The 13,166-nt window shown below is 45.5% G+C and overlaps 1 protein-coding gene across 4 annotated transcripts in view; it reads left to right on the top strand.

The window, feature by feature from the left end:
* The window catches only part of DENND2A (DENN domain containing 2A), a 71,996-nt gene that overhangs the window by 22,844 nt on the left and 35,986 nt on the right, over positions 1–13,166 (top strand). For all 4 annotated transcript variants that reach the window (XM_014256886.2, XM_014256888.2, XM_014256887.2 and 1 more), the window contains 6 exons: positions 331–1,542; positions 2,561–2,688; positions 5,892–6,013; positions 8,384–8,581; positions 10,494–10,587; positions 11,847–11,897. In XM_014256886.2, coding sequence (XP_014112361.2) covers positions 331–1,542; positions 2,561–2,688; positions 5,892–6,013; positions 8,384–8,581; positions 10,494–10,587; positions 11,847–11,897 — 1,805 coding nt within the window. The remainder of the gene's footprint in view (positions 1–330; positions 1,543–2,560; positions 2,689–5,891; positions 6,014–8,383; positions 8,582–10,493; positions 10,588–11,846; positions 11,898–13,166) is intronic.

Here is a 13,166-nt window from a genome sequence, read left to right as displayed (position 1 = left end):
TTCTGCACACCCATACACGCACATTGGAGAAGCTCTCGTTGGTGTCAGCATGTCTGATGTACAAAAAATACCTCTCTCACCTGCAGCCTACTTCTTCCACAGAGAAAGGTTCCATTTCAAACCTCATCTTGGTTTTAATGAGAGAAGGGCAGTATGTTCTGGCTAGAAGGACCTTTCCCTGAGCATCCTCCCCTCTAAGCCCATGTCAAGTGCTTAGTTTGCGCATCATTTGTCATCAGCTTTATGACTAAAGTTTGAGGAGCTGATGAACTAAACCAAGGATGAGGAATGGCAGTGAATGTTTCTTTCCTTTTTGTCTTTGATATGCAGGATCAAGCTTGCAGATAAAAACAATACAGCAGCTGTGAAGGAATTAGAAAAACCTTTGTGTGGATTTTTGAGTGAGAAATGTTCTGAAGATTCCTCTGTTGCCCTAGGTTTAACACCTGGAGTTGAACCAGTTTCTTCTGTGGTGAAGAACCCATTGGGAGCCTTGGAGAACTTGATGCTGGATCCAAGGCTCGACTGCTTTCAGCAGAACATGCTTAGTCCTAAAATGATCATCAGTGACCCGTCTGTGGATCTGAATGTCAAAGAAAACAATAAAATCATCAGGAGACAGATAGGAGGCACTCAGAATATACGGTCACCTGGAAAAATTGCCTTGAGGAATAAGTCCTTCAGCATTAAGGACAAAATTTCAGAATGGGAAGGGAAAAAGGAAACACAATCTGCTCCTCGCAGAGAGGAGGAGCCAGGAGTTAAAGAGGAGCACAAGGTGCCTTGTGGAACTGAGAAGATGAGTGGGGAAGCACTGGTGACTCGGAAAACGGAGACCAAGAGACTTATGAGCTGGGAACTAGAGTGCAAAGGGGCAGGCAAAGAGAATGAGCAGAAAGCGGGAACTCAGAAAGGCACAGGGCAAGCAGCAGAGCGAAAAGGGGAAACGCAGAAGGATGAGGAAATGGAGTTCAGCCCTGGAAAATGCAAAGAGGTGAAAGGTGGGAAGTGGGAGGTCCAGAAGGAGAATCTTTCAGTGCTTAGTCAGGTCAAGAAGCTAGAGCAGGCTATGAAAGATGGCTCAGCAGAGCTGCAGCCACAGTTGCCGGGTACTTACTATTCCCCACAGTGCTTGCAGGAGAAGGTGGCACAAGGGCACACTGCTCACGAGGGCCACGAGGGTGTATGTGGGGCTGAGCTCAACAAAAGGCTTCTTGGCATGGACTCTGAAATCAGTGAGCCAATTTTTGGGACTCTAGAGGAGATAAGAACTTCTCATGTGAAATCCAAGCACTGCACAGTGGAGAATGTGTACACGGAGCCGGGGGTGCCAGAGAAGAAGCCCTTCATCAACCCACTGCCCAAGCCCCGGCGGACTTTCAAACATGAGGGGGAGGAGGACTGGGTGCCAGCAGCTAGGAATAAAAGAAACTTGCCCCCTCTGCCATCAATTCCTCCCCCTCCTCTGCCCTCCTCTCCTCCTCCATCAGCTGTCAGCAGGAGGCTCTGGAGCGGGAAGCACAAGAACAACGCTGACCACAGGTATTGGGGCTGTGTTTCGTGGAGCTGTTGGTCTTCATGTTGGAGTCCCACCTAATCATCTTTCTCTGAGAGGAACAAATCCTCCCTTTTTGCTCAGAATCTCCAGCATAATCAGCACTCAGTCATCTCTCTGAGAATGTATGAGTGGCCAGCACTACTCCACAGGGTAACTGGAGGGATAAGTTATGGCAGATTTAAGGTCACTGTATTACATGGTTTAACCTTCAAGCCCAAAATTGAGGGATTTGGGGTTTTGTTTTGGTTTTCTTAGCAGAAACTCCGCTTAATTACAAAATGACCACAGCTGGTCTGGAACAGTGTTTGGAATGATAATCTTTAGTCTCTACTGCAGCATTTTCACTGTCCATAGTAAACCTCAGTGAATCTCATGTGTATATATTCTTCTGGAATGCTTGCTTGTTTGCCTTATATCTTCTCCCACACGATTGTCACACATTTTTGGGGTGGGGGACATAAAATACACAGCTTTTCTAGTGCCCTCTGGATAAATTGTTGCTTAAAAATTCCTGGCTCTGTTGCAGAAAGGAAATAAAAACTTGCTAGGTTTGCTCTTGGAGGGCATAGTTTTACCCTTCCTACCATTCTGCAAGCAAATTTTGTTTTTCTGTGCTGCTCAGAGCAGATTTTGGGGCTCTCTTACTCTTTTCACGGGTGGGATCTGTGCTGTAAATGAGACCTCTCATGTCCTAAGGTTCTGTGCAGTGTTCCAGGATGTGCCATTTAACACTTGCATCTTCACAGTGTGCTATTGCCATGACAACCCAGATTATCTGTGGCACCCCCAAATGCCTTTATTTGCGTGGCTGATAAAAACAGCCAATCTCAGTATTGCTTTTTCGTGCTTTATATGGGATGAGACAGTGAAATGTTCTCAAGTAATTTGTTTTGCCAGCTGCGTCGCAGGTTGGAGAAGTGAATTAGCTGTAATTTGGTTATAAATGCTGGTTAACTGCATCACTGTCCTCTCTGCTCCTCCTCCCCCCACTCCGTGGTGCAGGAAATCGTATGAGTTTGAAGACTTGCTGCAGTCGTCATCTGAGCACGGCCGCGTGGATTGGTACGCGCAGACCAAGCTGGCCCTCACACGCACTTTATCTGAGGAGAACGTCTATGAAGACATCCTGGGTAGGAGCTCAGCACAGGGAAGGGAGCTGGCTGCCAGTCCTGAGTAGCAAGCATTTAGCAGAGGTGCTGAATAAAGAGTGTTTATTATCCAAATGTAAACCAGGACACGTTTTGCGCATATTATTGGCAAGTAATAAGAAAAACGGATGGGGTACTTCAAAGCTCATCAGCTTCAAAAGATAAACCTAAGGCATATGGGAAGCAGCTTTTATTTTTTTGCCGGCAAATCTCCTCTGCCTTCCCTTTGTCCTGTGGATTAATTCTCACAGCTCTGATCTGTCCATTGTGGTGATTTTGTCACTGCCGAGATAATGCGAACAGCCTGAAAACATAGCCTTGAAGTCCACAGCTCAGGAATAGGATTGTGTATGGCTTCAGGTACCCTTGCAATTAAGAAACTGGGTCCCACAATCTTTGAAATTGTGTTTTACTTAGCTCTCTAACTTCAGTGTCAGATCAGTGCCATTTTGAAGATTATTTCCTGTAACTCTCTCCACTCATATCGTGTTTTTTAATATTGTGAGTTAGGTGGCCTTTGATAGAACATAGAATAGAAGTGTCCCCCTTGAAAAAGCCTTGATGAGTTTTAGTAGCTCTAGGCTGGTGCTGCATGGATCTCTTGGCTGAGGTCAGCAGAATAGGAGGGGAATAGCTGCATCAGCTCTTGCCATACTGCTGTAATCCTACAAAGGTGCCTGTGTTGTTCGGCATAGGAGGAGCTGCGCTTTCTCAGGAGCAGGCCAGGCATTATTATTTTGATAAAAATAAAATCTGATCATACTTGAAGAGAAGGGACTCTTAAAGGAATCGTGTTCCTTTGGGGCTGATGGCAGACAAGGCAGTTCTAATCCATCCTCTCTGACATTTTTGAAGCTGTCGGCCTCATTTGTGCAGCTATGGGCCTTGTGTTTGCTTTTTTTCTTCTCTTTACTTGGGGGGCCAAAGGAACAGGGAGTGTCTAAGCAGATGCTGTGGGGTTTTTGTATTGGGGCATGATGGGAGGTCTCAGAAACCACTGAGTAAGGGTCACCTTGTCAGCTGGAATAACATGGATAGCATTACAGAGTGGCTGTGAAGGCAAATCCATCTATTCAAACACAAGCACACCCCCATGTCCCAAGTGTGCAGGGAACTCAAATATCAGCCTGAAGTTCCTCTCCCCTCCAGCTTTTAGTTGCAAAGATTAGAAGAAAACAAAGTTATAGGTAATTGTCAGCTAATAGAGCATGTTTGTTTTTTTGTTTTCTTGCTGCATGTTAAAGCTTTGCCTGGAGTCAGTGATCTTTAATTGGTTCCTGCAATCCTGGTGGTGTTACCATGGAAGCTTGGAAAAAGAGGTGGACAGGGATAACTCAAAATAAAAAGCTGCAGGTTTTTTTTTTTTCACAAGACCACAGACAAGTTTAATCCACAAAACAAACAATGTGTGAAAACCTCACCGGTGGAGGGGGAACCAAGATTTCAGCCACAGGACACCGCTGCTGGCCCACAGACAATCACGTGTGCTCATCAGGACGTGCAAACACACACATACACACACTCATATATGTGACCTGGGGGGGTTCAGCTGCTGGTGGGATAATGGTTCCAGTTCCCAGCAATTCACACAGATTTCCTTCATGCACCCTTTTTTCACCTGTTCATTATTGCTTACCTGGAATATTGGAAGCTAGCCCATGGATGACAAGGTTTATTTGTGAAAAAGAGGGAAATGGTGTTCTTTCTTTTAGACTGAAGCTAATTGGACTTGTTTAGCAGTTTGAGGATGGGACAGGCAACAGAATCCAAGCTGGTTCTTTTTCTCTCTCCAATCTTCCAGTTGCATACAGCTGAAATATATTTTCAGTACTGAGGAGGCTGTTGAAATTTGAAAGTGGAGCCAGTTTCAGGGACAGCAGAATGCTTGCTGACCAAGTGTTAGTGCAGCCTTGCTTTGCTGTGTCACATCCACATGCCTTCTCATGGTGAATTTGGATTCCCTGCTGGAGCACTGGGTGTCACCAGCTACTGGAGAGGACAGGGCTGGGAAAGGCTTGGGTTTCTGCCCTTGTCTGAAGAGTTCAGCTGCACTCCTGCCCCAGCTGGGCAGGCAGGTGGGAGTACACTGGTTAGACAGATCCCAGAGCCATTACAGAGTCCTGCAGCACCACTGACTTCCAGTCTTTGCTCTCAGCCAAGCATTATGTGACAGTAAGAGAAAGGCAGTTGCTTCAAGTCCCAGCTGTCCACAGGGATCTGGCATGAAGTGAGAGCAGTGAAGAGACAAGGCTCATAACATGTCATTTGCCTGTGCAGATGCTTGGGCTAAGCCTTTGTCAGTGGTTTCTTAGAAGCTTGGGTGGAGATGTCACAACCTGCTTTGTCAGAGTTGTGCTCTTTTTGAACACACTCAAATTCCCTAGTAGTGCTGGAGAGAGGGATATAAGAAGTTCATTACATATGATTTTGGATATTTAAAGCTCAAATTGGTGTGTGCCTCATCTCCAGAATTACTGGGAAGAAAGGAACCCACATCTACTTCAGAGGTGTGCATTGTGTCTCACGTAACCTCCCCCCCATCCTTCTCCAGGGCAAGAGCATCCTGACTTTGAGTGGCTTAATCCTTCCCTCTTTCTAAAGTACAGCGTGTGAGACTGAGGTCTCCATGATTGGTAGACGTGTTTCAAATCCTGGATTCCATGCTAGACATCCATGCTCAGAGCATGGATTCAGTCTTCCTGCAGTCAGCCCAAGAGCAGGGCATCACTTCAGCCCCAAGTAAGTAATGACCAGATATCATCCCCCTAAATGTGAGGCTTTAAACAGAGAGAAGACCTTCATGCTAGGCTTCAGCTCACAGTTTCATTGAGCACCTCCAAGCAGAGGACTGGAAATTAGGAAATATAGTTATGAACTTGTGCATGAGAACATCACAGCTCTTCTGGACACAGGAGAATGAACTTGAGGGCTCGCAGGGTCTTTCCCATCTGTAGTATCTGTGATATGTTTCTATGGCTGCATTTGTCTGTGTCAGGGTTTGGACACTGTCCAGCAAGCAGCTGGACCTCTAGGGCCATGGAAAGGATGCAGCCATTGCAGGAATGCTTGAGAACAGGTCTGGTGTGGGAGGTGGGAGAAGACCGCCGGATCCCTAAACAGATTTTAATGGCAAACCTCAGAAATATTCCACACTTAAATCTTTTGCTTTTGGTTTTTTGCTGCAGATCCACCATCAAAGGAAAACCCTTATGAAGACATTGAGACCAACAGCCGCTGTTTGGGGAAGAAATGTGTCCTGACCTTCCCAGCATCCCCCACCTCCTCTGTACCGGGGACTCCCACAAAGGTACTTTGATTCAAGTGGCCACCTCTTCTGCTCCTGAAAGTTTTTGGGTAAAGTCTAGGTCCTTTTGTGGAAAAAGTGGACACCTTCATCATGTTAGGGATTTTTTCTTTATGTCTTTTGCCACAGAATACAGTGTGATACGAGAGGATTTACTGCCCTTCAGTGAGGTGAAAACAATACAGCATTCCCTTACATAAATTGTTTGTTTGCTTTCACTTTTTTTCCACTCCAGGGTTGCCTTCCCTGGTGGTGTGGGAAGACCTTCCTCCTCTCAAAGAGGGCATGGAAGTATTTGGGTAATCAAGGCCTTGTAGTAGCCTTGTCTCAGTGCCTGTGGCAGTGCAGTCTGCCCATGCTGGTGCCCAGGTGCCTCTGCAGCACCCTCCCACCCCCCTCAGGAGCCTCTTTTGCTCTCTCCATGAGACAATTTGCAGGTAACACAGTGCTGGTCCCCTGGCTGGACAGCTAGTGCTAGAAGGGCATCCCCACCACAGCCCAGCTCACAGCTTGCTGCATTTTTCCTCCTTGTCCATGGAACCAAAAGAAGAGGTAAAACTTTGGTTAGCTCCTCTTGCTCAGAGCTCAAGGGTTACCAAGGCCAGCCCTGCTCTCTCAGCCTCCCAAGCTTCTTTGGTTGATTCATGTTGCCTTTTTAAATAATCCAAGCCTGGGATAGCAGGGACAGCATGACAGCCAAAGTCATCTTGGCAATAAATGGGTTTGGAGTGGATAGCAGGGATCTAAACACAGCTTTCCTGACCAAAGGGTTTTCTCATGCTTTCCAAGTAACAACTATTATTAGAGCCTTCATCCAACATTTTCAGAAGTTTTATGTGCAGTATTCCTTAACATGCTGCTCTTTTCCAACCAGCTTAATCAGCAACTAAGGTGTCTTTGGATAATTCAGCTCTTGAAAATAAAAATTGTTCTGTAGTTCTGAATCCATTCTCCTTGTTGCTAGTTAGGTCTAAAACAGCAAAGGGCCATGTATTTGAGTGTTGGGATGAGGTTGATCTCCCTCAGAGAGTTTTGCATCACCCCTGCACCCAGATTTCCCACTATGTGTGCTGTGGAAAAGGGGCTGCAGTGCTGCAGGGGAATGCCTTTCCCCAGAGATACTGTTCCCAGCAGGAGAGCTGAACAGCAGAAATTATGTTACTCTACAGTGCTTCGCCATCTAAAAGCCGGGGTCTTCATCGGTCAGAAAAGTGCAAAAATGCTGCTGCAGCTCTCTTGGCAGCTAATGGGTTTGCACCTGCAGCCTTCATCCTGCTGGAGAGCCTGGTTGGGCTGCAGTGATGGGGAATGGGTCTGGACAGACTCTCAGGACTACTATGTAAGTACTAGCTCATATACCTGGTGCAGAATGAGATTCTTCAGTGCAAAGACTCCTTAGAGCCTCATTTTTCCATGGCTTCTCTATAGGTGGCAAACGTTTTTGTGACCTGAGCATCCTCTGCCGAATCCAGAGACACCTGAGCTAACCTGAATGGATTAATTGGTCTAATTAATAACTGCTGAGTATATCTGCTGATGGAGGCAGATGGTGGTGCTGCCTCAGCTCCAGTCACAGTGCTGCTGTGAATTATTCAGAACTAGGCTGGATAGCTCTCCCCCACACTTCTTCATGGCAGATACGTCCTCTGGCAGCGCAGATACTGTTCCCACAAAAGGTGCAATTTACCTTGTCATAACTACTGGGAAATTCTGTAGGAGAAGATTAAAAATGTTCTTATTGAGCATCTTTCTGGTGAGAAGTAGTTTGCCCCTCTTTATCTGGAGCTGAGCTTTCTACTTCTCTGATGCTATTTTTGGTCAGAGACTTTAGGAACTTTATTCTGCTACTAAAACATCTTCTGTTGTACACTCCCACCAAACTTTCTAATGAGTTTAAGAGGAAAGCAGTTTCCATAATTGTCTAGCAGCATCTCTTGTACCCTTTGAAATATCTGATTCTGGCTCCTGTCAAAGGCAGCCATACTGACAGTGCTTTTTGCCTCCTCTCACTGCTTCTCTGTTCCTCCTGGCTAGCTGCTCCTTATCCCAAATGCTTGTGGTTGGTTGGTCTTGTCCTGTTCACAGTCCCAGCCTCTGGATTACCCAAATCCTGGGAGATTTTTTTGCACCCTGGAGCAAGGCCTTCTTGGCCAGCCCCTGAGCTTGCCTTCTGTTCTGGAATGAAAATGGGATGCTAAATTGCTGGTCAAGTTGTAGCCTGGCAGCTGCATGGGTTACTTGCACATGCTGAAATCCGTGGGCTCTCTCAGGCTGTTTTGACAACTGAGTGCTGTGGCTGCCCCCCTGGATTTACTGATATGATAAAGATACATGAGGTACTGTGGTTATTCATTCCTTCTCCTTCATTTCCAGCTGCTTTCCAAACCCATGTTTTTCCGGCAAAACTCAGAGCGGCGGAGTTTCAAACTGCCAGACATACGGAAACTGAGCCGTGATGGGACTGGGTCACCATCCAGAATCAGCCCTCCCTCGACCCCCAGCAGTCCAGATGACACCTTCTTCTCCTTGGGAGACTCTCAGAATGGCAAGAAGAGAAGGAAGATTCCCAAGGTAAATCTTTGTCTTTTTTGTTTGGCTTCTTCCAGGCAGGAATGTGAGTATGAGACCAGTTTTCTTTAGTTTCCAGTGTGTGGCATCCCTGCAAGACAGCTGCTGTCCTGGCTGTTGACTTGACTTAGTCAGTCAAGTGTTTAGTCCCCTTTCTGCCTGAAGGAGAAGACACACAAACATGTCTGCACTTTTCAGAGAAGTTATTTTTCCATCTGAGATTTCATAGTAAAAAAAAAAGGCATTGTAATTTTTGGGGTAGAAGTATGTCGGAGGGGAAGAAAGCAGTTCATATTTTGCAAAAGATGTACCCCATCATATTTCTTTCTGTGCTTCCTGGATGGGACAGTCAGAAATTGTGTGTTGTGTGTTTGTTTCCCCCCAGAAATCTGTTGTTCTTTGCTCACTCTGATTGGTGCACTGGCTGTTTATAATTTAAGGGAAGGTGTGATTGTAGGAGAGCAATGAACATAATGACAATTAAGTGACAGAAAGGACTTGTCTGCAGTTATGAGTATTTTCTGCAGCAACATTTCCTGTTTCTTACTTGGATACAGCATTACTCCGCTTAAATTGTATTTTCTTTCAGATCTGTCAGGATGTGCATTCAGTCCAAATGAGGTTTGGCAGCAGTCTATCTATTGAATGTTTCAAAAACACAGTTATAAAAACACAGTTGCTTATCCCGGTCTTTGCAGGACAAGCAAAGGCTACCAGGGATGGTCTGTGGTGACTTTTTTTTCCAAACCCACAGTTTGCATTTGGGGAAAAAGGGATGTGTTTGTGTATCTTCTTTGTTTCCTGGTTGCCAGATCTGTGTTCATGTTTGTATATCTGATTTTTGAATGCCCTCTGTGTGCCTCAGCCTTTCAGGAATGAGCCAAAGACTATAAATGTTTAGGGTTTCTTTCCCACTATGTCTTCACATCTGTGCATGGGCTTGAGCTCTGTCAGAGTGTTCACACATACTTTTATGTCAGTTGAAGAGAGGATTCCAAGTATTTATTTACCCCACAGTGTGCCACTCAGCAGTCTTTCAGGGCCAGCTCAGAACTGAGGTTTGCTGTGTCAAGGGCAGCATTCCCTGAGGCTTGAGCTGGGCATCTGGGTGAAGGCTGCACTTCACGTCACAGCATTCTGCCTCCCACTTAAATATTTGTATCCAGAGTTGCCTGACCAAGTAGGTGCTGGGCCTGTCTTACCTTGAGCTCGCAAGACATGTGGAAGTAAATCTGGAATCTGAATTTATTCCAATTATTTATGGAATAAATCTGAATGCTGTGGCCCTATCCTGCTGCTCCTGCCTGAGACCTTGAGGAGGAGGCAGGTCTGCTCAAGCAGGAAGCCTGGCATGGCTCTGCTGTAATTCCCCTCCCCTTCAGGAATGCACAGGGAGACCAGAGGCACTGAATGAGCCACTAAGGCCAGCGTTGCCCAGCACTGAAATGTCCTCCCTCTTGGTCAGCTGGGAGCGCAGGGATTACAGGATTTGCAAAGGAAACCGCTGGTGCAAAATATTTCAGTATCACTGGCCTCCACCCTTCTCAATGTATTCAGTCATCCTCCAGCCAGTTTTCTGCTTCCAAACCTGCAGACCAGGAGAGGTTGTCAAGGGACCCTCTGGTGCTCCCTGGAGCATGGATTATGGTGTGGAGAGATGGACTCTATCAAGCTAATACAGCTGCACAGCGTGGAAGTGCATTAAGGTGTGGCCTTTCATCAGGGTTTGTTACCTGGGCTCCTGCTGTACCAGAGTGTACCAGCACAGATCCTGGGAATTGTGTGTCCTGCACCATCAAGTGAAGAGTTTCAGTATGGCCAGGATTGGGATAAAGAGCGCTTTGCATGAAATTCTAACTTAATTTCTTGCCTGGGGAAGAAATTAACCTTGTTTGTTTGTGTGTTTGCTGAGCAGCTTGTGTTGAAAATCAATGCCATTTACGAGGCACGGAGGGGAAAGAAACGTGTCAAGAGACTGTCACAGTCTACAGAGAGCAATTCAGGGAAAGGTAAAAGAGCTTCAAATCATCCTGCATCTAAGACTTTCTGAGGACTTGCCTGGCACTTTAGACTGCCTTAGTGGTTTATGTGACACTTTCTAGCAATTCTTCCAGTCCGAACTAAGGTTCAGTTGGGGTTTCCACTGGTTTTTTTGGTAAGATAAGGGCTGTTCCTCTGCCCCAAAAGACTTTGGTTAAAATGGAAGTTTTCTGTTTTTCTTGCTTCATTTTCATTCCATGGCTTTGCATGATAACCTTACAGGTCACACCAAACATGTCCCCTCTTTTTGATGTTTATTTCTGGAACATGCTGGAAGCTGTGGAGAGGAATGTTCTGTCCAAAAACTCTGATTTGTTGAGATCAAAATATTTTGTGGGAATGTGTTGCTTCAGTGAACTGTCCAATGGAAGACAGGAGATTTTGGAACAGCCCTGGTTCTTTCACCATCCCAATAAACAAATAGCCTCAGTTGGGAATCAGGGTTTCTACAACTGACTGTAGGACCATCTCCATCATAGCAGGATGGAGACTTTCAGCCTCCCACTGTCAATTAACAGTCTGCCCAAAGCATTCAGACACTTCAGAACAATTATTTTTAAGCATCTCATCTCTGTAAAAATAATGATTGTGTCTTTCCAACACAGGATTTTCTTCCAAAACACTTTAATATCCAGCAAAAGGCAACCACCTCTATTTGTTTCCCGCAATTATTTGTTACTGTTTATTCTATTTCATAAAGCACAGACAGCCACAGGGTGGATGAGTGTGTTTATATGAACTTTCAGGGGAAGCATCCCAGACTTTTTATACCCCTCCCTAAAGCATCATTCAGAGAAATAGATTACTGGACCATATAGACCTTGAATCTGATTCAGCCTGACTTTTTTTTTTGTTTGTTTCTTTATTTCTTTTCTTGATTTTATCCCATGTCTCACAAACTACTGCATATTAATGAGTATTTTGCCTTGGCGTTGTGCTTATACAGACTTGGATAAAATACCATTCTGGCATTTTATTCTTTATGCAACTCTGTGCAAAAATTGTTTTGTTGTTTGGATGTTTTTTTCCCCTGAATGAATGGGAAGATACCTGGGTTGGTAAGCTGAATATCTGTGGGCATGTGCATCCTTGAAAAGAACAAGGCCCCTGGGACTTAAACTGCTTCCCCCTGAAGTTGCCAGGTCCAGCTTTCTCATGCCAGTGACAAAAAATGCGGTGCTGTAAACAGACTTTGCTTAATTCATCTTCTTTCTTTTTTTTTTCCTAGTTACAGATGAAAACAGTGAATCAGACAGTGACACTGAAGAGAAGCTGAAAGGTAAGGCAATGGCTCCTGATAAACCCTGCTCTGAGCACCTAGGACAAGATCTCTCCTTTGTGTTCTGCCTTTGGAGAAGGACCTTATTTCTGCATAGAAGACAGAGATCTCAATACTGCAGGAGAAAATCTATGGGCAAAGGGCTATGGGAGCCCAAAACAAACATCTCTTCCAGCTCCCATCAAAGCTCTTTGTTAACTGACTTTCCCAGGAGGAGTATTGGACACTGAGGAAATACAGTGAGATTTCTCTAAGTGCAGAGTCAGAAATGTGTGACCAGACTGGTAGAAGCAGTATTGCATGGCACTGGATGTCCAGACACCTCACCACATGCTTACTATGGGAGAAAAGCCACCAGCCAGACTGGCTAGATAGGAAAACAGAGTTTGCTCTATGTGATTTATTGCTGGTTAAACTCTCCTGCACTGAATAGGTTGGGATAAAGCACTGCATTTCTTTCTTCACTCTTGTCGAATTATGTAGTGTACCGGTCTCCAAAATACTCTCCTGAAGCCTTGTACTGATAATTAGCCCCTGGACATTCTGGGAATGTTGCTGTCTTTTGGGAATTTGTGTGGCAAATTCAAAGTGCTGTCAGAGTTAGAATGCAAGATGGAAACTCCCTCACATTCCAAAGTTTCCTGACTCACATGCACATCAGATCTGGATAGCAGGTCAGTTCAGTTCCCAGCTGAAAGGATAGGCATGAGCAGCAGTTGGGCTGTGTGTCAGCCCCACTGCACTGTGAGTGGGAGTGCTTGTTCTCACCTTCTTCCAGGTTTTTAGAAGTGAAAGCTCAGAATGAGTTCCCTCTTGTGAGCAGAGCTTCCCACTCAAGAACTACTGTATGCTCTTGCTTTCATCTGCATTGAAATCTTTTATCTGTATTGGTATGGTAGCAAGATCAAGCTGAAAATTGCTGCCACTGCCTACCTTTTCTAAGGCTAGCCTGGAGACAGGAGAGAGGGTTTTTACCAGGATGGTGCAGAAATTCTATTCACAACCCTCCTGAAACGTGGTGCCGTGAAATACAGACCATGTTCAGATTCAGCTGAGAAAGGCTGATGTGTAGATGTGGCCAGGAAGACTTGAACTCTTGGCTGCTGCTGGTTGCCATAGTGAATCATGTGCATCATCCTGTGTTTCTCTGTAACTGCAGCTCAGAACTCCCCAGAGAGAGGATGATGGAGATCATATGAAGTCACCTCAAATCCAGCAGCACTGGGCTCTGAACAATATCCAGATCCAGACCTGGGTCTGAGTGACTGT

Source organism: Pseudopodoces humilis, chromosome 5 (assembly GCF_049639895.1).
Source record: "Pseudopodoces humilis isolate 2021_Gansu_Grassland_sample_001 chromosome 5, ASM4963989v1, whole genome shotgun sequence".
Taxonomy (NCBI): domain Eukaryota; kingdom Metazoa; phylum Chordata; class Aves; order Passeriformes; family Paridae; genus Pseudopodoces; species Pseudopodoces humilis.
The sequence above is the reverse complement of the archived record's forward strand: the minus strand, read 5'-3'. Positions and strand labels throughout refer to the sequence as shown.